This window comes from Geotrypetes seraphini, chromosome 9 (assembly GCF_902459505.1).
Source record: "Geotrypetes seraphini chromosome 9, aGeoSer1.1, whole genome shotgun sequence".
Taxonomy (NCBI): domain Eukaryota; kingdom Metazoa; phylum Chordata; class Amphibia; order Gymnophiona; family Dermophiidae; genus Geotrypetes; species Geotrypetes seraphini.
The window spans coordinates 447,332-471,818 of record NC_047092.1 but is presented as its reverse complement, the minus strand read 5'-3'; the positions used below and the strand labels follow the sequence as shown (position 1 = coordinate 471,818).

General features: G+C 43.3%; 1 protein-coding gene across 1 annotated transcript in view; it reads left to right on the top strand.

Annotated features, from left to right (window-relative positions):
* SEMA3C (semaphorin 3C) overlaps positions 1–24,487 on the top strand; it is a 126,060-nt gene that overhangs the window by 71,799 nt on the left and 29,774 nt on the right. The window contains exons 9-11 of the mRNA XM_033959070.1: positions 3,231–3,345; positions 11,661–11,730; positions 18,862–19,006. Coding sequence (XP_033814961.1) covers positions 3,231–3,345; positions 11,661–11,730; positions 18,862–19,006 — 330 coding nt within the window. The remainder of the gene's footprint in view (positions 1–3,230; positions 3,346–11,660; positions 11,731–18,861; positions 19,007–24,487) is intronic.

Sequence of the window (24,487 nt, the reverse complement as noted above, 5' to 3'; positions counted from 1 at the left end):
ATTGTTTGAGTTGTGCACCATGGGATTTCTCTATGCCGATGTCCTGTTGTTTGTTCCTCAGGTCAGGATGGGGCTACAGCCTTCACCATGTTGAATGAGGGCTTGTGATATATTGAAGGTAGTTGGTAGGAAATAGACCAGAAGATTGTGATTGGTGGGGTGGGTGTGAAGGTCAAAATTCAGCAAATTGATTTTCGTTGGGGGAGTTTTTGTGGGCCACAAAAACTAAGGAACTTGGGTTCGATATGGAATCAGACATTTTCAGGGGAGACTCAAATAGTTCAAATAGTGAAGGCAGTGGTTGCAGTCTTTATTACCTATAGATTTGTTTTTGGCTGGTGTTTCAATCATCAATGCTTCCAAGTCTGGATTACTGTAATGCCTGTACTGTATATTGGGCTGCCAGTGAGTGGTGCAGAATGTTTGCCTATTGGATTAGATTGTAAGCTCTACTGAGCAGGGACTGTCTCTTGAATGGTTTAATGTACAGCGCTGTGTACTTCTAGCGGCGCTATAGAAGTGGACACTGGCTTGACCTTTGTGTGTGCTTTACAGGTCATCTGGTCAGACCTGAGTAAGATTTAAACTTTTGTACTTGGCTTTTTGAGTTCTGCGTGGGAGGTGGACCTGTGTATTTGTTTCAGAAATTGTTTTCTTATTTTCAAAGCTGGCACTTATTCTCAAGTTAGTGAACATTCTTAGAGATGCCATCACTGAGGCAAATTCAATAGGTGAAGTGGGTGACTAGATAACTCTCTTGTGACCCCAGAGACATGTAATAAATTGCCCAACAAAATGCAATAAGAAAATGCTAAAGATGGATATTAAGGCACTTCAAACATGACTGTTTCCTGGATAACAGGTGATATAGGCCAAGTTATGGGAAGTTCTGCTGCTGTTGAGTTGGGGAATTGATCAGTTGTGTTTCTCTTATTTTTAGGTATTGTATACAGCTTCAGTTGTACCTGTTGAAGCTTGTAGGTGGTATAGAAGAATTTAAAATAAATAAATGGGGTACATACTGTATTTGTTTTCTAAGAAGGCATTTGAGAATCATCAGCTTATTATCAATTTATTTGTTATATGTTTCAAAAACATCTAATAAATAATTGATAAGGCAAGACTCGGCTTTGCTGAACCCCATTAAATACTTCAGGGGAAGCATGTCTGCGTACTAAGTAACTCTAGATCATCAAACAAGATGAGCTAATTCAGAGTTTTAGCAATGCATCCCACAAATAGTGGCCAAAAGTTTTCAAGGCTATATTAAATGAAGTAAAGTATTATATGTGGGAAGTATTACATGTGGCTATATTAAGTGGAGTAAAGTATTACATGTGGGAAGCAGAAACCCTAGGTACAACTATATGATGGGAGGGATCTTATTGAATGAAAGTACCCAAGAAAGGGACTTGGGGGTAATGGTGGACATGACAATGAAGTCGATGGCACAGTGCGCAGCGGCCGCTAAGAGAGCGAATAGAATGCTAGGTATAATCAAGAAAGGTATTACAACCAGAACGAAAGAAGTGATCCTGCCATTGTATCGGGCGATGGTGTGTCCGCATCTGGAGTACTGCGTCCAATATTGGTCGCCGTACCTTAAGAAGGATATGGCGTTACTCAAGAGGGTTCAGAGGAGAGCGACACGTCTGATAAAAGGGATGGAAAACCTTTCATACGCTGAGAGATTGGAGAAACTGGGTCTCTTTTCCCTGGAGAAGAGGAGACTTAGAGGGGATATGATAGAGACTTACAAGATCATGAAGGGCTTGGAGAGAGTAGAGAAGGACAGATTCTTCAAACTTTCAAAAAAATAAAAGAACAAGAGGGCATTCGGAAAAGTTGAAAGGGGACAGATTCAAAACGAATGCTAGGAAGTTCTTCTTTACCCAACATGTGGTGGATACCTGGAATGCGCTTCCAGAGGACGTAATAGGGCAGAGTACGGTACTGGGGTTTAAGAAAGGATTGGACAATTTCCTGCTGGAAAAGGGGATAGAGGGGTATAGATAGAGGATTACTGCACAGGTCCTGAACCTGTTGGGCCGCCACGTGAGCGGACTGCTGGGCACGATGGACCTCAGGTCTGACCCAGCGGAGGCATTGCTTATGTTCTTATGAAAGAGACCTCAATAAAAACCTTCAAAGGTATACAGTTCCTTGCGAGCTTCTGTCATTGTTCATAAAAAGAACTCTACTTCCAAAATCTATATATTTCAATATGGTTTGTGCTCTTTAAATTCTTTAAAATAATCCACCACTTTGAGCCACCGTTTGTTAGCTGTATGCTCTGTTGAGGTTCAATGCTAAGGAGTCTCTTTCCTCTAACTAATAACTGTAAACATCTACAAAGTCAAATTACTTATCTGAAACTGCAAACAACATTTTCCTCCAGGTGTTATCTCTCAACAGAGGTACTTTCTGTTTCACTACTGAATAAGCTTCTTCAAGGGAATTCTTATTAAAGAGAACTTCATCCCGCATGAAACTCAACTTTTCAACATGGCTCCTTACCACTGATAATCAGCAACTCTTAACCCAGCAATGCTGCTCAATATTGCTTCAAACCAGCTGTCAAAAAGTGGGCAGATCAGGGGCCGGCATTGGGGAGGAGCTGTAAGTTATGCAGGTACTGGCAATATTCAGAGCTGGCACCCACATAGTTAAGTGTACAAAGTTTAGGATGGACAGATCAAAAGCTATCCTAAATTTAGACTCTTAGCTATGTGGGTCTGACTGAATATTGGCCAGGACCCACATAAAATTGCAGAGACCCTCCAGTCCCATTCTCCTCTTGTCACGGGTCACCAAGCCCCCTCCTCCTGACCACCCAAATCCCCCCACCCCTCCCATCCTTCCAACATGCAGTACAGGCTCCATCCAGAGCTATCTGCAATCCCAGTGAGGGCAATAGCAAAGCCCACTTGCTCCTACCCCTAGCAGCTGCCTTTCCAAAATAGCTGCTTCAATATAATTTCCAGTGTTACCCTTATTGTTACTTTGGCCACCCTGCAATCTTCAGGTACCACACTTGATTTTTAAAGATAAGTTATAAATTACTAATAAAAGATCTGCAATTTCATTTTTCAGTTCTATCAGTAATCCTTTGAAGTATGAATTCATATGTATGTGAACGAGGCTTATTACTTCTCCTTTCAGTCTACATCCTGGATTTCATGAATGGATTTTGAAAAGATTAAAACTGCCTCTTTCTCTTTTGATTGCAGAATGATGTAGGTGGGCAGCGCAGTCTGGTTAATAAGTGGTCAACATTCCTGAAGGCCAGGCTGCTCTGTTCAGTCATGGAAGAAGACGGCACAGAAACAAGTTTTGATGAACTAGGTATAGTTGAACTAGAGGGCGGAATGTATGTTCATGAAACCTACAGGATACCCGATATGACAAAATCTGTTAAATAAGGTTTCCTTGGTATCGTATGCCACTTAGACTTTTCCTCTTTAAAAAGCAGTACTTGAAAGACAGAGCTTCACTTGGGAACGTGGACTGTGTGATTATTGTTTGGCTTATGAGACATCAACCTTTAGTCCCAGTTTTCCCTGTAGCCTATTGGCTGACTAAGCTTCCTTAGGAATGTCTGACCAATGGGAGGTGGGAGCAGTAGCTACAGAGACAGTGTCTTAGTAACTCTGAATCTTTGATTTGTTTGGTTTTTTTCCTCTGCAGCCTATTGGCTGGCTAAGCTTCCTTAGGAATGTCTGACCAATGGGTTGCAGGGGAGAGAGAGGTGGGAGCAGTAGCTACAGAGACAGTGTCTTAGCAACTCTGAATCTTTGATTTGTTTGTTTTTTTTCCTCTGCAGCCTATTGGCTGGCTAAGCTTCCTTAGGAATGTCTGACCAATCGGCTGTTGGGAGAGGTGGGAGCAGTAGCTACAGAGAGAGTGCCTTAGCAACATGCTTAGCAGCCTATTGGCTGGCTAAGTTTCCTTAGGAATGTCTCAGCAATGGACTGCACTTATGTTTGTATCAGTTTCCATGCTTCCCCTAGCTTGCATTGATTTCAGCTGTGTTCCTCTTTTACATTCCATATGTCTTCCCTCTGCCCCTCAGAACTCATTACCTATAGTGCAGGTCTTCTTGTTTTGCCAGCGAATAAGCTGCAGAGCCAGAACCAATAGGTTGAGATATCAATCTTCAGTTCTGGTTTTCTCTGCACCCTATTGGCAAGCTAAGCTTCCGTAGGAATGTCTGACCAATGTGCTGCTGTTATCTTTGTATCAGTTTTTATGCCTCCCCCCTTGCATTAACTTCGGCTGTGTTCTCCTTTTTACATTATATATCTCATGCCTCAGCCTCTCTTTCCCTCTAAAACCCCTTAGGTTTTCTTAGCCAGTCAATAAGCTGCAGAGGAGACAGACCAATACGTTATGATATATCATCCTTCAGTCCTGTTTTTCTGTGTAGCCTGTTGGCTGATTAAGCTTTCTTAAGAATGTTACATTACATTAGGGACTTCTGTTCCGCCTATACCTTGCAGTTCAAGGCGGATTACAAAAGAGCTAACTGGACATTTCCAGTGAAGTTACAACAGTTTTGGGGTTTTGTTTTTTTTATTACAAGGGAGGAGAGGTACCTGGATTAATTCTGGAAGAACTTGCAAATTGGATATTAAATTGACTGTACGTTACTGAGTGATATAACAAATAGATTACAGTTAGAGTACAAATAAGATTACGTTACATTTCAGGGATCTGAATACTTGGTTGGTGTTTTGGGGAAGAAGATGTCTGAGCAATGATGCAGGGGGGAACAGGCAGGGGGTACCTACAGAGGCAATGCCTTAGTAACCTGCTTAGCAACCTTCAGTATAGGTTTTATCCCAGGACAAGCAGGCAGGTATTCTCACATATGGGTGACATCATCGACGGAGCCCGGATGCGGACGCCTCACAAGCAGACTTGTTTGAAGAAACTCGAAGTTTCGAGTCGCCCGCACCGCGCATGCGCAAGTTCCTTCCCGCCCAGCGTAGGGCGCGTCTCCTCAGTTCTCAGTTTTCCGCAGAGCCGAGAAGTCCATCTTTGACTCTCTGCGTTAACTTCGTTACTTGTGTCTTCTCTGAACCGCGGTTTGTTATTTTTTCCTCACGAATCACTGTTATTTTCTTTCTTTTATTTTCAGTTAAAAAAAAAATAAAAAAAATTTTCCTCTTCCGTCTGTTTTCCGGGACAGGCCGCTCGGCCGCAGCCCGAGGGCTTCGATCTTGCGGCGGCTATTTTCACTTCTATGTCCCGGCCTGTCACGGGCTTCAAGAAGTGTGACAAGTGTCAGCGCGCGATCTCTCTTACGGACCCACACCGTCGCTGCCTCATGTGCCTTGGGCCTAAACATCATCCTAGATCGTGCCTGCACTGTCAAATGCTTCAGCTTTGAGCTTTCAATCGTTGTTGTATTTTGGTGGACGAGCTCTTCGAGATGGAATCTTCTACTGATCCCTCAACTTCGAAGGCGACCTCGGCCTCGACTCCTACCGAGGTTCCTCCTGCTTCTACTGCTTCCACCTCGAGCCTCATCAAACCTTCGTCGTTTGCAGTGGCTCGTTCTTCGACGACATCTGCTGTATCTTCCCCTGTTTTCTCAGGTCAGATAGCTCAGCAATCAGTTCTAGCGGTAGTGATTAAAGTGCCTAACTTCCAAGTCGAAGCACACTCACAGGAGTCGAAGCACACCTCAAAGGAACCTCCAGCCAAGGCAGGTGGTCCGGTTTCAGAAGTGGATCCATCCTTGCCGGCTTCTTTCCAGACCATGTTGGAGAAGAAGTTCATTCAGTTCCTTACTAATATGGGACTGAAGCTTCTTCCTCTTATCCAGCCTGGGCATTCAGCAGTCTCCCGTGAGGTCAAGCCACTTCCACTGCCTCAGGCTGACCTTCCACACTCTGCAGGGAGCAGAGTCTCAGTGCACGTACAGCAAGGAGCAGATTCTTTGCAAGTGCCTCGGAAGAAATCCTCACACTCTATACAAGGAGCAGAGTCTTTGGGAGTGCATCAAGGTTCCTCCACTAAGCCTCTGGAGCTTCGATCTACAGCTTCCAGTCCCATACATTCGTTTATACCATCGGCTGCTTCCATCTCCGAGGCGAAGTCTCCTCGATCTTCAAGATCTGCTTCTAGGCATAGTTCTCCTCGACGATCGAGGCCTTCTTTGAGGCATCCTTCCAGGCATAGTTCTTCTTCTAAAGAAAGACCTTCTTCCACTAAGCCTCGATCTACTCCAACCTCGACTAGACCACCAACTCCTTGTTCGAGATCTTCAATGCCGGACCTCGAGGATGTCCCGGTTTCGATTGCCTCGTCCAAGTCACCATATTCTTTTGATGCCTTTTTTCCTGCTGAAGCTTCATCTTCGACCCAGGCTGCCTCAACGTCCTCGAGTCCTTCTCGAGGCAAAGCATTAGCAAATCAGCTATCTTTCTCATCTTTTCTTCGTCAGATGGCTGTGGACTTGGACCTTCAATTAGAAAATGGCTCCAAATACTCTAAGGAGTATCTCAAAGTCATGCATCTTCCTCAACCTCCGACAGAGTCTCTTAAGCTTCCACTTCATAAGCTTTTGAATCAGACTTTTGGTCGATGTTTCCATACCAGCTGTTCCAGGACTCTAGGTATAAAACTGTGCATCGCAAAGGGTTTGACAACTCACAGTTATCTCATCAATCCCTGCTTGTCGAGTCCTCCTTAAAGAGGTCCCATTCTTCCAAGGTTTATGCCACCGTTCCTCCTGGAAGGGAAGGGAAAACTATGGACAAATTTGGACGTCACATCTATCAAAATGCTATGATGTCCTCTAAAGTCCTCAATTATAATTTTCAATTCATCACTTATTTTGAATTCCTTATTTTTCTATTGCCAAAGTTTTTGACTTATCTGGATACTCAAAAGCATTTTGAATTTCAAGAAGTCCTGGCTTCTTTATCCCAACTCAGATTGCATCTCCTGCAGTCATCTTATGATGCCTTTGAGTTGTCTGCCCGGGCAGCTGCTTGCTCCTTATAATCACCCTCCTCTAAAGAAACAGCAGCCTCAGAAACAACAGAAACCTCAACCTTCTGCTGCACCTAAGGCTACTCAGCCTTTTTGACTGTTTAAAACAGAGCATAACCTCCACCATTCTGTCTTTTGTCTCATTTTCCCCCTATAGGAGGTCGTCTCCATCATTTCTACCACCGATGTACGATAATTACATCCGACCTCTGGGTACTTTCCATCATCAGGGAAGGATACTCTCTTCATTTTTCTCAGATTCCACCAGAGCTTCCTTCCAATCCATCCCAGACCGCCTTCTTCTTCAGGAAGCTCAAGCTCTGCTTCATCTCCATGCCATCGAACCAGTTCCCTTGGAACAGCAGAACAGGGGGTTTTATTCCCGTTACTTCCTTGTTCTGAAGAAGACGGGCGATCTGCGACCCATTCTAGATCTCGGGGCTCTCAACAAATTTCTAATCAAAGAAAAGTTTTGCATGTTGTCCCTGGCATCCCTTTATCCCCTTCTCGAGCAGAACGACTGGTTATGCTCTCTGGATTTCAAGGAGGCCTACACTCATATTCCCATTCATCCGGCCTCCCGTCAGTACCTCAGATTTCAATACAGAGTACTACCCTTCGGCCTGGCCTTGTCTCCCAGAGTGTTCACCTGGTAGTGGTAGCAGCAGCTCTAAGAAATCATGGTCTTCAGGTATTTCCCTACCTAGACGACTGGCTCATCAAAGATTCCACATCTCAAGGGTTTATTGTAGCGACCCAACAGACTACCTGGTTCCTACAAAGTTTGGGATTCAAAATCAATTTTCCCAAATCTCAGCTTCAGCCCTCACAGAATCTACAGTTCATTGGAGCTGTTCTGGACACTGTCCAACTCAGAGCATTCCTTCCACAACAATGTCTGGAAGCTCTTCTTCAACTCTGTCATACAGTGTCTTCCCGCTCTTCCATCTCAGCGAGACACATGATGGTACTTCTGGGTCACATGGCCTCCACGGTACACGTGACTCCTTTTGCCAGACTTCACCTCAGAATTCCTCAGTGGACCCTGACATCTCAATGGACGCAAGTTTGCGACCCTCAATCTCAACACATCTCAGTCACTCCTTCATTGAAGAAGTCTCTCCGTTGGTTGATGCTCTCTTCCAATCTTTCTAGAGGCTTGCTTTTTCAAACGCCCCCCATCAGAAGGCCCTCACGACAGACTCTTCGACCAACGCTTGGGGCACTCATCTCGATGGTCTCCGTACTCAAGGCCTATGGACCAGTACGGATCGTCAGTGTCATATCAATCTGTTGGAACTCAGAGCGATCCTCAAAGCTCTCAATGCTTTTCAACATCTGCTTCACGACCAAGTAGTCCTCATTCGGACGGACAACCAAGTCGCCATGTATTATGTCAACAAACAAGGAAGGATGGGGTCTGCCTCCCTTTGTCAAGAAGCTCTGAAGGTTTGGGACAGGGCAATCCATCACAACAGCTTCCTCAAAGCTGTCTACATTCAGGGGGTGAAGAATTGCTTGGCAGACAACTCGAGTCGTCTTCTGCAACCTCACGAATGGACACTCCATTCCTCACGTCTTCATCACATTTTTTCACAGTGGGGAATGCCTCAGATAGACCTTTTTGCAGTTCCCCACAACTACAAACTGCCTCAATTCTGCTCCAGGATATACTCTCCTCATCGCCTCGAGGCAGATACTTTTCTTCTGGAATGGACGAATCTCTTCCTCTATACATTCCCTCCATTCCCTCTCATTCTCAAGACTCTGGTCAAGTTGAAGAACGATCATGCCACCATGATTCTAATTGCTCCTCGGTGACCGAGACAACCTTGGTACTCCCTTCTACTTCAACTCAGCAGCAGGGAGCCATACCTTCTACCAGTTTTTCCTTCTCTGCTTACACAGAGTCAAAGATCTCTACTTCATCCCAACCTGCAGTCTCTACACCTGACAGCTTGGTACCTCTCAACATAACCCCTCTTCAGTTTTCTCAATCTGTAAGAGATGTTTTAGAAGCTTCTAGGAAGCCTACCACTAGGCAATGCTATCACCAAAGTGGACTAGATTTTCTACATGGTGTTTTTCTCATCATAAGGAACCTCAACATTCCTCCTTATCTTCTGTTTTGGACTACCTTTTGCACTTATCCAATTCTGGCCTCAAGTCTACATCTATCCGAGTCCATCTCAGTGCAATTGCGGCATTCCTTCAGCCTATTGAAGCGAAACCCCTCTCTGCTCATCTGGTGGTTTCCAGATTCATGAAAGGACTTTCCAATGTCAAACCTTCTCTCAAACCGCCTCCTGTGGTTTGGGACCTCAATGTTGTCCTTGCTCAACTGATGAAGCCTCCATTTGAACCAATTGATAAGGCTCATCTGAAGTATCTCACTTGGAAAGTGGTGTTTCTCATAGCCCTCACTTCTGTTCGAAGAGTCAGTGAGCTGCAAGCTTTAGTTGCTGACCCACCATTCACAGTGTTCCATCATGACAAGGTGGTTCTTCGTACTCATCCTAAATTCCTCCCTAAAGTGGTCTCGGAATTTCATCTCAACCAATCTATTGTTCTTCCAGTGTTTTTTCCAAAGCCTCATTCTCATCCTGGAGAAGTTGCTCTTCATACTCTGGACTGTAAACGTGCTTTGGCCTTCTATTTGGAACGCACCAAACAACACAGAACTACTCCTCAACTTTTTGTCTCCTTCGATCCAAATAAGTTGGGACATCCTATTTCTAAGTATACCATCTCCAACTGGATGGCGGCTTGTATCTCATTCTGCTATTCCCAGGCTGGATTACCCCTTTACAGTAAAGTCACAGCCCATAAAGTCAGAGCTATGGCAGCTTCAGTAGCTTTCCTCAGATCTTCACCTATTGAGGAAATTTGTAGAGCTGCTACTTGGTCCTCGGTTCATACCTTCACTTCTCACTATTGTCTGGATACTTTCTCCAGACAGGATAGACAGTTTGGCCAAACAGTATTACAAAATTTATTCTCCTAAATTGCCAACACTCCCACCATCCCATTCTGGTTAGTTTGGAGGTCACCCATATGTAAGAATACCTGCCTGCTTGTCCTGGGAAAAAGCACAGTTACTTACCGTAACAGGTGTTATCCAAGGACAGCAGGCAGCTATTCTCACAACCCACCCACCTTCCCTGGTTGGCTTCTCTGCTAGCTATCTGAACTGAGGAGACGCGCCCTATGCTGGGTGGGAAGGCACTCGTGCATGCACGGTGCGGGCGACTCGAAACTTCGAGTTTCTTCAAGCAAGTCTGCTTGTGAGGTGTCTGCATCTGGGCTCCGTCGATGATGTCACCCATATGTGAGAAAAGCTGCCTGCTGTTCCTGGATAACACCTGTTACGGTAAGTAACTGTGCTTTCCCTGCAGTCTATTGGTTGATTAAGCTTCCTTATCTAACCAATGGGCTGCAGGGGGGGGAGACAGGAACATATGAAAAATCCCCCATTTACCCCCCCAAATGAATTTTGCCAAACTCCAGACCTAGCTAAATCATTTTCTCACATGGAAAACCGTAGATTGACCCCCCATTTCATCAAAATCCTGAGAACTGATTTCAAGATCACAGTCAGAATTTGCTCACTTTACAATTTTTTTAGGGCTGACCCAGTGCTATGCATTGCCATTTAAGGTCCAGGTTCGGTTCCTAAGCATCCTCTCCAGAATAGCCAGACAGGCTCTGAAGAGTAGCCAGGCTCTAGGACTGTTACCATGATTGCTGGGTTGAGTTGGGAAGAAGATCTAAAAATAGAAGGTAAACTTCAGGTTCATGGAGAAGTGTAGAGTGATGCATTAAAAGCGTCGAAATCTGAGAGGTTTTCAAGATAGGAGATAATAAACTCATACGTATAGCTCAGGAGAGAAACCTTTTGAATTTATTTAAAATTTATATACCGCCTATATTCTAAGCGGTTTCCATTACAATAACATTCATAAGTACATTTTAATGCCTAACAAATTTCAGCTCCCTCTTCATTACCTAAATAATTATAGAACTGCTCAGTATGAACTTCAACAGGCACTACAGAAGGTACTGGTATCATAGAATTCACACACGTCTTAGATTGTAACTGTGTCTACAGATAGGCATCTACAAACAACTTGGTTTTTAACAGTTTTTTGAAATTGAAACAGTCAGAGCATAGTCTGAGGATCTCAAGGTGGTGAATCAATGTGATGAGGCAGTGACTGTAGCCAGAAGGATGCTAGGCTGCATAGAGAGAGCGATAACCAGCAGAAGAAAGAAGGTACAAATGACTAGAGATGCCCCATTTGGAGGACTGTGTTCACTTTTGGAGGCCATGTTTCACTAAGCAGTTCAGAGAAAAGCAATAGAAATGGTACGAGGTTTGTGTCAAAAGATGTATGAGAAGAGATTTGATGAGGTCAAGATTTATACCCTAGAGAAAAGGAGAGATAAGGGGAGATATGACAGATAGTTAAATTTCTGAAGAGTATTAACGTACAAAGAAATCTCTTCCAGTGATGGGAAAATGGTAGAACAGGAGTGAATGAAATGAGTAAAAGCTCCAAAACAAGAGGCTATGAAGCAGATAATTTATGACAGTTAATATTTTAAAAATAGAAAATACCCGTGAAAGGAAACTTCAGCTCTCTCTTCTTTTCATACAGAGAATGTATTCCTGATGGAAACTGAGAACCCCAGAAACACACTGGTGTACGGCATTTTTACAACATCAAGGTACATTTTAAGATTTGAAAACATGTGACGTCTAAGAATTGGCAATTTCAATGTTGTACATAGAATGTCCCAGGGAGCCTTGTTTTGCCTGATTTCAATGTTTTGAGGCAGCAGGCGTGAAATTTACATGTTTACTTATTTAATTTTCTATACCGTTCTTCCAGGTGAACTCAGAACAATTTACATGAATTTATTCAGTTATTCAAGCATTTTTCCCTGGCAGGCTCATAATCTAATGTACCTGGGGCAATGAGGGAATTAAGTGACTTGCCCAGGGTCACAAGGAGCAGCGTGGGTTTGAACCCACAACCTCAGGTGCTGAGGCTGTAGTTTTAACCACTGCGCCATGCTCTTCCCTGTAGCTGTGAACACTGAAACAAACACCCACACTGTTATTTTCATAACAATTATTGCTCATCTCTTTCTAGCACTAGAACAGGAATTTCCCAATATTACATAAGCTCCAACATTCCTTTCTTTGTAAAGTAGTTTTATTGAACCAACTAAGCAAGACAAAGATAACCTAACCCTAACCCTAACTTGCACCCTGGTTGTGGCCCTGTAATTTGATTACAATGGATAGAGTAGCTGGCCTCATGGCTTTCGGAGCAGTTTATTCCCAAAGTCCACATAGGGAAGAGAAGGCTTTAGTAGTAGCTCCGGCACACTGAGGCCCATATTCTGTAAATGATGCCAGTAGGCGTCTACAGACACCTAACTTAATGGCTTTAATTGGCGTGTTAATTGACCACACCACTTTAAAAATGATTAAAATCTCATGAAAAAAGTAGGTAGGGTAGGCATTGGAATAACATGGTGTCTAGCAGTGCCTAAGGTCAACGGAGGTGTGGTTAGGAGAAAAGATGTCCTTAGGTGTCTCTAGGCGCAATTCTCCCAAAAACTTAGACACCAGTAATGTAGGCCAGGATTTCAAACCGGTGCCTAAGCTTTTTCTTAGATGCCAGCAGCCATGATTCTGTCTGGTGCCATTTTTCTAGGTGCATTTACAGAATCCAGTCCTAAGTGTTTCCCTGGGTGCCAAAGGCTTCAAATATACTTGGCCAATATTTAAATCCAGTTAACTGAGCAGGAGATGCTCCTGTCAGTTAAATCAGCTTGGCCAAGTGATAATTGGATTGTCAATGGCTCATAACTGGACAGTAGCACTGGAAATCCTGCGAGATTGCCACAGCAGTATCAAGTTAGTGGCATGTGGTTCGAGGGTAGAATCAGACACGTGAGTAATTTACATGCTTAAGCGTCAGCCCAGACTCCACCTATGTGCTTATGTGCAGAATAGCACTCAAGTAGGTTTCTGACATTTACACACACCCAGTGGCATAGTAAGGGACAATCCACTCTGGATGCCATCTTGGTGGGGGCACTGGCACCCGTCTTCCTCTCCGCCCCTCCCCCATACCCCTTCCCTTCCCCTGAACCTCTTCATCGTTCCTAATATGAGCAGCAACCCCTACCTACTGTTTGTGCCAGTGTCGGCTCTTCCTCTGACATCACTTCTTGGGCCTACACCTAGGAAGTGATGTCAAAGGAAGAGCCAACACTTGTGCCGAGAATGTTAAAGAGGTATGGGTAAAGGGAGGGGTGGAGTGGGGAAGAGGGTGGGAGAGGGGTGTCATTTCTCCAGGCACCTCTCACCCTTTCGCTATGCCATTGCACACACCTTTATTGCTTAAGAACATAAGAACATAAGAAGTTGCCTCCGCTGAGGCAGACCATAGGTCCATCCTGCTCAGCGGTCCGCTCCCGCGGCGGCCCATCAGCAATGGTCTATACCTATCTATACCCCCCAATCCCTTTTTCTTCTAGGAATCTATCCAAACCTTCTTTGAAACCATTTAATGTTTTCTTGTCTACAACAGCCTCTGGAAGCGCGTTCCATGTGTCCACCACCCTCTGAGTGAAAAAGAACTTCCTAGCCTTTGTTCTAAACCTGTCCCCTTTCAATTTCTCCCAATGCCCCCTTGTGCTTGTGGTGCCCCTTAATTTGAAAAATCTGTCCCTGTCTACTTTTTCTATGCCCTTCAGGATCTTGAAGGTTTCTATCATGTCTCCTCTAAGTCTTCGCTTTTCCAGGGAGAAAAGTCCCAACTGCTTCAATCTGTCGGTATATGGGAGATTTTCCATTCCCTTTATCAGTTTGGTTGCTCTTCTTTGTACTCCCTCAAGTACCGCCATGTCTTTCTTGAGGTACGGCGACCAGTCCTGGACACAGTACTCAAGATGCGGCCGTACCATTGCACGATACAGCGGCATGATGACTTCCTTCGTCCTGGTCGTAATACCCTTCTTAATGATACCCAGCATTCTGTTTGCTTTCCTAGAGGCTGTGGCGCATTGCGCCGATGCCTTCAGTGTTGCGTCTACCATCACTCCCAGGTCTCTCTCCAGGTTACTAACCCCTAGTGGTGTTCCCCCCATTTTGTATGTGAACATCGGGTTCTTTTTCCCCACGTGCATGACCTTGCATCTCCCCACGTTGAAGCTCATCTGCCACTTTTCGGCCCACTTTTCCAGCTGCGTTAGATCCTTTTGGAGATCCTCGCAGTCTTCCTTGGTTTGAGCCCTGCTGTATAGTTTGGTGTCATCTGCAAATTTAATGACTTCACACTTAGTTCCCGCCTCTAGGTCATTTATGTAGATATTGAACAAGAGCGGTCCCAGCACCGACCCCTGCGGAACTCCGCTCGTGACCCCTTTCCAGTCTGAGTAGTGGCCCTTTACGCCAACCCTCTGCTTCCTGTTTGCCAGCCAGTTTTTGATCCATCGGTGGACCTCCCCTTGTACCCCGTGGTTCCATATCTTTTTAAGCAGTCTCTCGTGTGGCACCTTGTCGAAGGCTTTTTGGAAGTCAAGGTAAATGATGTCTATAGATTCCCCTTTATCCACCTGGCTGTTCACTCCCTCAAAAAAGTACAATAAGTTTGTGAGGCATGACCTACCCTTACAGAAGCCATGTTGACTGGTTTTAGCTGCCCATTTTTTTCGATGTGCTCACAGATGCTGTCTTTAATCAGTGCCTCCATCATCTTTCCCGGGACTGAGGTCAGGCTCACCGGCCTGTAGTTTCCCAGGTCCCCCCTTGCGCCCTTCTTGAAGATGGGCGTGACATTTGCTATTTTCCAATCCTCCGGGATCTCTCCGGTTTTTAAGGATAGGTTGCATATCTGTCGAAGTGGCTCCGCTATTACGTCTTTTAGTTCCTTGAGTACCCTTGGGTGAATGCCATCCGGACCCGGCGATTTGTCGCTCTTTAGTCTGTCAATCTGCTTGAGTACATCCTCTTGGCTTACCTCTAAATCGACCAGCTTATCGTCTTGGTCTCCTATTACGATCTCCTCGGGTTACGGAATGGTGGTTATATTCTCCATCGTGAAGACTGACGTGAAGAACTCATTTAACCTGTCAGCTATCTCTTTCTCTTCTTTTACAACTTAATTGCTTAAGTGCTTAAGTGCTTAATTGGTAGGTAACGATTAGTGTCTGTTCTACTTGGAGCTTACCTGTACTGTATGTATTTGTATAGAAGCTTGAAGATATGTACATTCTTATATATTGCACCGGTGCTTATAGGAATCATTTGAGAAATGTCTAGATTAGACTTTTAAAATTATTCCCTTGATGTCCTTCTCAGTATTTGGCAAGTCTACAAGTGAGCATCTCCATGTAGGTGGTAGGAGCCCAATCTATACCCAAACCTAGGTACCTACAATGACATCACCTATAGAGCTAGAATTAAGGCAGGCACTTAAACGTGGCAGGGATGTATGCATCAACAGGAGGATAAAGTAGTTGAAAGAGTGTCTGCTTAAGCATCTGGTGAGACCTCATATGGAGTTCTGTATACACTTCTGGAGACTGCACCTTTAAATAGGAGGGAGTCAGTCCAGAGGGTGGCTACTAAAATGATCAAAAGTCTTCACCAACTCTGGGGACAGAGTTAAAGATCTCAATATGTATATTTTGCTAGAAAGGTGGGAGTAGAGAGATCTGATAGAAATATTTAAATACCTCTGGTTATTAGGCAGGGTTAAATGGCCATTTTCCTCAGTGAAGGAGAGTAAACAGTGGAGTGCCGCAAGGGTCTGTACAGGGACTGGTGTTATTTTACTTATTTATAAATGATCTGGAAATTGGGACGACGAGTGAGGTGATTAAATTTGCAGATGACACTAAATTGATCAAAGTTGTTAAAACGCATTCAGACTGTGAAAAATTGCAGGCAGACCTTAGGAAATTGAAAGACTGGGTGTCCAAGTGGCAGATGAAATTTAATGTGGATGATTGCAAAGTGATGCACGTTGAGAAGAATAACACGAATCACAGTTAACGGATGCTAGGGTCCACCTTAGGGGTCAGCACCCAAGAAAAACATTTAGGTGTCATTGTAGACAATTTGCTGAAACCTTCCATCCAATGTGCAACGGAAGACAAAAAAGCAAACAAGATGCTAGGAATTATTAGAAAAGGAATGGTAAATAAGACTAAGAATATTATGCCTCTATATCACTCCATGGGGTGACCTCACCTTGAGTATTGTGTTCAATTCTGGTCATTATATCTCAAAAAATGTAGTGGAATTTAGAAAAAGTTCAAAGAGTAACCAAGATAATAGATGGAGCTCCTCTCGTATGAGAAAAGACTAAAGAGGTTAGGGCTCTTCAGCTTGGAAAAGAGATGGCTGAGGAGAGATATGATTGAAGTCTACAAAATCTTGAGGGGTATAGACTTGGAGACACTTGATGAAGTTACAGGGAAATACTTTTAAAACCAGAGGATGCGGTAACTGCGGTTTACACAGACCATTTTTTAAAAAAAAAGGTTTGGATATGTGCCTGGAGGAAAAGTTTATAGTCTGCTATTGAGACAGACATGGGGGAAGAAGTCACTGATTATCTCTGGGATTGATAGCATGGAATGTTGCTACAATTTGGATTTTTGCCAGGTACTTGTGACCTGGATTGGCCACTGTGGAAACAGGATACTGGGTTAGATGCACCATTGGTCTGACCCAGTAGGGCTCTTCTTATGTTCATATATGGAGTAGAGGTGAGTCTCTTTAAATGAATGGAAGCTCTGGGCTGAAGGCTGTGAGAAGTCTTCAGAGAGCTTCACTGGTAACTATTTTACTTGCTGAGAAATTGCTTTCAAATATGGGAAGGCAAATTTAGAGTTAAGTGGGTAATCTCAGTCCGTTTGAGATTCAGCCAGAAGTAGGCAGAGATGTATCCAGTCGTTAGAGCACTCGATAGTCAGAACTAACTAGCCATAGGACAGCAATTTATGTGGACCTATTCACTCTGTCCCTGGAATGCCTCTGACATTGCTGGCTTATTCCTTGATGCTAACCACTCATTTTCAGTCACCAATAAGCGAGATAAAATTAGGAAAGCAATAAAAACATACCTAACAATACCCCCGCTCTTCTCCTCCTCCACGATAGCTTCTCTGTTCCCCATCTTCCCCAATCTCCCCTCCTCCTCTATCAAGTTTGGTTAAAATTTGTTATATATCTGATAATTTGTTGTAAATCTGCTTGTCAACGCGGATCCTAATCTAACTGATGTAAACCGCCTAGAACTCGCCGGGTATGGTGGTATATAAGAATAAAATTATTATTATTATTATTATAAATCCTTGATAAGTGTTGCGTTAGGATAAAAACTTGTATTGAAAAATCTTGCACTGTAACTATGACTAATTTAACCTATAAACTGTATATTTTGGATACTGATATTAGATTCCTAGTATGTGTAACTATGGCAAATTGTAATCCGTTAACCTATAACCTATTCTGAGCTTGTTGTGGAGAACGGGATAGAAAATGAATGAAATAAATAAATAAACAGTCACCAGCTACTCCCAGCCAGTGTCTTTGTGTCTTACTCTGCTTATGTACAAAGGCAGTTAAAGAAATAGGTGATTTTTAGCACTTAAAGTCTGTGTTAGAGCTTTATGCAGTAACATTTAAAGGTACTATGTTGGCATTTTTCTTAAAGAAACCCCAAAATAACAGGGAGTGTGATGAGGGAGTTCGTTAGAGAAGCTCTTTTTCCTCCTGTGGAAATTGCTCAGATAGAACCAAGATTTATGGCATTTCATCTAGCAATTGTTACTGGAGGTTAATTTGTGGTTTATTTACTCCAGTTCCTCTGTTAATTTATTGTTTGTACTCGTAAAACATTGCGTAGAAATAGTTACTGCTTGCATTTAGCCAAATGCTGTATTAGAGCAATTAGACAGACGTTACAACCCTTGATGCCAAACTATGGTCCATGTTGCTTCTTGTATCCCTTATTAAGGCCCTTATTGAGCTTCTTTTGACTTATCCACTTCTCTCTGTCCTGGTATTTGTAAATGTATAGAATGTTAGCCCTTGTGCATAAGTATATACATGCACAGAAAACAGGGAGGAATGGAGGGAAGTATAGTCCAAAAAGGAAAAAATATCACTCCAAAACAAAAGCCAAGAAAGCTAGCTAGCCTCAGACAAACGGAGAGGTGGACCCACAGTCTTCCACCAAAGCATCGTAGGCTAAAAACTTTTACACAAGTTTAAAGTTAGCAGGTGGGAGCAAAAAACAGCTGAGAATGATTAATGGTAAAAACCACTGAACACAAACAGGCCAGGCCGACGATCAGGGCCTTAGCGCCAAATCCAGGCTATCCTATAACACAAAACACAAACCCAAAAGGGAAATGAAATTGCTCACCTTTTGGATTTGTGTTTTGTGTTATAGGATAGCCTGGATTTGGCGCTAAGGCCCTGATCGTCGGCCTGGCCTGTTTGTGTTCAGTGGTTTTTACCATTAATCAATCTCTGCTATTTTTTTGCTCCCACCTGCTAACTTTAAACTTGTGTGAAAGTTTTTTGCCTAAGAAGTTTTGGTGGAAGAGTGTGGGTCCACCTCTCCGTTTGTCTGAGGCTAGCTAGCTTTCATGGCTTGTGTGGTGCTTTTGTTTTGGAGGGCTCCTGAATGACTGGTGGGGCCTTTCCTCTGCCAGGTCGCACCCATAGGAAGTTGCCAAAAGAAGCTCAGTGGGCCTCAAAAAGGGATACCTTTTGGATACCAGTTTATGAGAAACTAGTGAACATATTTTCCTGTTTTTCAGTTCAGTATTTAAAGGCTCAGCAGTCTGTGTGTATCACCTGTCTGACATCCAGACTGTATTTAACGGACCTTTTGCGCATAAGGATGGACCCAACCACCAGCTGATTCCCTATCAGGGCAGAATTCCATATCCAAGACCAGGCACTGTGAGTAATATTTATAGCTCATAATGATGTAAATAAATTATGCAGATGCCCAGGGTAAGGCATTATTAAGCTTACAATTCACATGCAGTAAATCCTATTAATATTAATATGGATAATTCACAATTGCCTTTAAGTGACCCACAGTGGTAATAAGCTACTTCCAGCTACCAGCTGAACTAACTCCAGATATTCAATGTTGTGGCATGAACATCTGGATGTGTCCACTGACCCAGAAATTAAGCTGGCACTGGCCAATTTTCAGACCAATGCCCAATTAACTTGGCACTCAAAGTACAATAGCTGTTGTTCTGTCCTAACTTTTGGGGGTCAGTTAGCCTCTTAATGGACTGAAAATCACTGCTGGCCACCGAAGAAGAGACCGACTTAACTCTAACTTATCCAGTTGGGGGGGGGGGGGACACAGTCAGTAGACATATTTAGCTGCACTAACTGCTTAAAAGGGACTGAATATTGACTGACGGGGGTTTAACTGGGAGAATCTTCTCCTGCCTAATTAAACCCCATAATTTCTAGCAGTAAATTAAATGGAGGATGCTAAGAGGATACTCAATAAAACACTGTGATTCTGGAATACCAATTACAGTGCTTTGTCTTATGTTGATGTGTTAGAAATGTTTACAGATATAAACTATTATGTGCACATTGTCTTCATGCTATATGTGATAGAACGCTTTATCAAATCCATTACATAAATAAATAAATAAATAAAACAAATCACTGTGTGGGCAGTCTACTCTGTTCGCCACCTGTTTAATAAGATGGCCCTTCACATTGTTGTTCACTCTTTTGTCACCACTTGCCTGGACTACTGTGACAGGATAAAGGATCTTCACTGTCCTCAAGTTATTCAAAGTTTGGCCATGAAGCTTATCACTGTCTAGAAGAAATAAGACCACATTACCACCTCCTCCACACTGAGAACTGGTTACCAGTCTCCCACAGAATTACATTCAAAATAGTTTTATTAGTCTATAAGATACTCGTAACTGTGGCATACATTTATACCTTCCTCACCTTCTAATATCACACTCTTCATCAAGATTGCTCCATTCATCAGATCAATACCTGATATGATTTGTTCACTCTTGAATCTTTAATATAATTGGCCTCACACTCTGGATTGCCCTTCCTGAACTCCAAACTAAACTAAACTAAACCATTTATTCCGCAAACAACTAAAAATCTGGCTCTTCTCTAACATGTAATTTCTTTTCCCTTACTTTCCACTCTATTTATAAACTTATGTAAACCTTTTCCCTTCCTTTCTCATTTTTTAAGTTCTTGTAAACTGTGCCGAGCTCTACTTTCGTGGAGATGATGCGGTATATAAACTTAAGGTTTAGTTTAGTTTAGTTTAGTTTAGTTAAACTAAACCTTAGGTTTGTATACCGCACCTTCTCCGCAATCGTAGAGCTCAGCACGGTTTACAGGGCTAAGATAGAAAGGAACTCCATAGGAGGGTTATAGGATTAAGTGTAAAGAAGATATAGAGGGTTTTAGAGTGCCAGAGAGGGGGGAAGTGTTACATTTTTGAGAAAAGCCAAGTTTTCAGATGTTTATGGAAGAGTTGGAGGTAGCTCGAATTTCGGAATGGGGATGTAAGGTTGTTCCAGAACTCAGTGATTCTAAAGGGGAGGGATGTCCTTTTATAAAGGGGAGGGATATACCTTTTATAGAAGGGAAGGATAGTTTTAATTTTTGGGAGGATCTGGTGGAATTAGGATTTGAGGAATTCCAAGATAGTGAAATAACGGAAGGAAGGATGCCATGTAAGATCTTGAAGGTTAGGCAGGCACATTTGAAGTGGACCCTGGAGATTACTGGAAGCCAGTGAAGCTTGGACAGGAGTGGTGAGACATGGTCAAATTTACTTTTTGTGAAAATAAGCTTAGCCGCGGCATTCTGAATCTATGGAGGCTTTTCTTAGTTAGGCTTAAGTAGATAGAATTGCAATAGTCTAATCTGGAGAGGATGATGGATTGTACAAGGATGGCAAAGTATTTTTGATGGAAACAGGATCTCACTTTCTTCAGCATATGAAGGCTAAAAAAGCGTTTTTTTACCAAGTAGTTGAGGTGGTCATTGAAGGATAGTGAAGAGTCCATGATGATGCCTAGGACTTTGCTTGAGAACTCAAGCTGTAGTGTGGAGCCGGAGGACAATGGGATGGAGGGGGGTAAATGGTCTAATATTGGACCGAGCCCAGGATTGGAGGTTCGTTATACATGAGGAAATGTTCTCAGAGAGGTTAGTGAGGTTCGAGTCGGTCTCGAGGAGGACAAGGATCTCATCAGCATAAGGGGGATAGATGGAGTATTTCAGAGAGGACATATAGATGTTAAAAAGAATAGGGGATAGAGGTGAACCTTGCGGGACTCCACATGTCGGTTTCCAGGGGGAAGATGAGGTGCCGTTCATGTTAACGGTGTAAGAGCGGGAACGTAAGAATTTTGAGAACCAGTCTAGAACTGTGGAGTTCATGCCTATCTCGGAGAGTTGGAAAACTATCATTCTGCCACATTTTTTGGCCTATGCATTTCTTGATTACTGAGAATCTTCTCATTTTACACATGATTCAGAGAATAACTACTTGGGCACTGACAGTTCTTGTAACAGTGTCATTGTTGGGTTTTTCTGCTTTAGGTGGGAGCCACCACTTTAGAATCCAACACATTGGCCAAATGAATGTCAAAATCCTGGCAGATTCTACATGGAGGAGTCGGCACTTTCACATGGTTCTAACACTATGACAGCGTCTACCTGTAAGTGGTGACACTTACACATGTATCTGCCCCGTGTCACATGTAAGTGCTGCCAATTAAATCACGAGACCACAATTTTAAGTTGGTTTCATTTTGGAGATTTAAATAGACCATATGGGATGAACAAGAATGATCCCAGCAAAATGAGTGCTTTCTAAAAAACCTACTCAAGCCTTTGAGCAGACATTAATCTCTACATGGAAATTTTTCCACAGACCTGTGTAAATGCATTCTAAACTGGGAACAAATATGTAGGTTTTATTCTTACCCAATTCTTGAGTAAAACATGCTCCCTTGAATGTTCTCAAAGGCTTCTGTGGCTAGCATCATGATTGTTGCTGTTTTCCATGTCTCGCCACATCTGGGTAGGTAGAACCGACGTTTCAGCCATTATGCTATGGCTTTCTTCAGGGTATGCTGTACATAAGAACATAAGAATTGCCATTGCTGGGTCAGACCAGTGGTCCATCGTGCCCAGCAGTCCACTCACGTGGCGGCCCTCTGGTCATAGACCAGCGCCCTAACTGAGATTAGCCCTACCTGCATACGTTGTGGCTTAGCAGGAACTTGTCTAACTTTGTCTTGAATCCCTGGAGGGTGTTCTCCCCTATAACAGACTCCGGAAGAGCGTTCCAGTTTTCTACCACTCTCTGGGTGAAGAAGAAGTTCCTTATGTTCGTACAGAATCTATCCCCTTTCAATTTTAGAGAGTGCCCTCTCGTTCTCCCTACCTTGAGAGGGTGAACAACCTGTCCTTATCTACTAAGTCTATTCCCTTCAGAACCTTGAATGTTTCGATCATGTCCCCTCTCAATCTCCTCTGTTCGAGGGAGAAAAGGCCCAGTTTCTCTAATCTTTTGCTGTAAGGCAACTCCTCCAGCCCCTTAACCATCTTAGTTGCTCTTCTCTGGACCCTTTCGTGTAGTACCGTATCCTTCTTCATGTACGGAGACCAGTACTGGACACAGCACTCCAGGTGAGGTTGTACCATAGCCCGGTACAGCGGTATGATAACCTTCTCTGTTCATGATCCCCTTCTTTATCGGGGATTGAGGGATATAGATAGAGGTAGAGATAAGATTATGGAAGGGTATAGATAGAAGAAAAATGGGGATTGAAAGGTTTTAGACAAAGGATAACTTACAGGTCATGGACCTGATGGGCCGCCGCTGGAGCGGACTGCTGGGCGCGATGGACCCCTGGTCTGACCCAGCGGAGGCAACTTCTTATGTTCTTATCATTCCTAGCATTCTATTCGCCATTTTCGCCACGGTCGCACATTGCGTGGTTAGCTTCATCGACTTGTCGATCAGAACTCCCAAGTCTCTTTCCTGGGAGGTCTCTCCAAGTACTGCCCTGGACATCCTATGTTGGAGGCGGAGGACTGCATTTCATGTGACAATGGCGACAACATTAAATTTATACTGCACAGATGAAAGGCCCGAGAATCTGCTTCTGTATTTTGCCAAGAAAACTTGATGATGATGAAACATAAAGAGTCAACGTATAGTGCTGGAAGATGGTCTCCTAGGTCAGAAGGTACTTGCCATGCTACTAGGGAAGATCTGATTGTCTCCGAGAGTATGCCCAGTGTTTATGTATGAAGCTGACAGATCAAAGCCACCAGGACATCCTGATGCTGATGTTGCTGGACAGAAAAGGGAGATCAGAAGCTATAAAGATATTCTTAACATAGGAACATGGAACGTATGAAGCGTGAATCAAGGAAAACTGGAAACTGTTAAAGATCAAATGGAAAAAAAACAAAATTGATTTGATAGGGATCAATGAACTCAAATAGACAGGACAGGGTCGTTTTAAATCAAGCGATCATTGGATCTGCTACTCTGGTCATGAAACATACAGGAAATTTTTTTTTCTACTTTTTTTTGTTGTCTGGTCATTTTATTATTCAAATCATGTTGGGCCCAAGATCTGGTTTCTGCTTATCTTCTGTTAACTTGCTCGCCAGGGTCTCCTGCCCTCTTGATGTTTTCTTCTTTCTCTGTGTTCACCATCCATCTTCCATCTTTGTATCTTCCCTTCCACTGCCATATCCAATTGTTCTTTCCCACTGTCTACCATCTCTCTCTCTCCCTGCCTTGTGCCCTAGGTCAAGCCTCTCTATTGCCCTCCATTACCATGCACATTTCTTTTATTCTCCCCATGCACCATCTCACCCTGCCCTCCTCCCTATGGCCAACATTTCTCCCTCTCTTCTTCACAACAAAGAAAAATGGGGAGACCCAATGATCCACAGTGAAAACAATCCACCGAACAAGCCTTAGCATTTTTTTTGCTACTTCAGCTTGTCTGCGGTGTTCTTTTCTCACATGTTTAAAGACAATAGACTGTTTCAGGCCAATTCTATATATGTGAGTTTGCAAACTATTGGACCCCTGAGGAAGACGTGTTCGACAAAACACAGACCGTGTAGGGTCTGGTTGGATTTTTATCACAATATTTTTTATCATTGTACTTTTTAAATTGAATTTTCATGGTTTTATATGTCAGTGTTTAATAAATTATCTCCAAAACATCTGTATCCACAGTTTTTGTTTCCCTCTCTTCTTCTTAATCTATGTCTCCCTCCCCTTCACCATATGCAGGATCTCTCCCTCTCATCCATTTCTACCTCCGTTGCATCTATCTCTTCTTCTCTTCCCCCCCCATCCAACAATTCTTCCTCTTTCCCCCC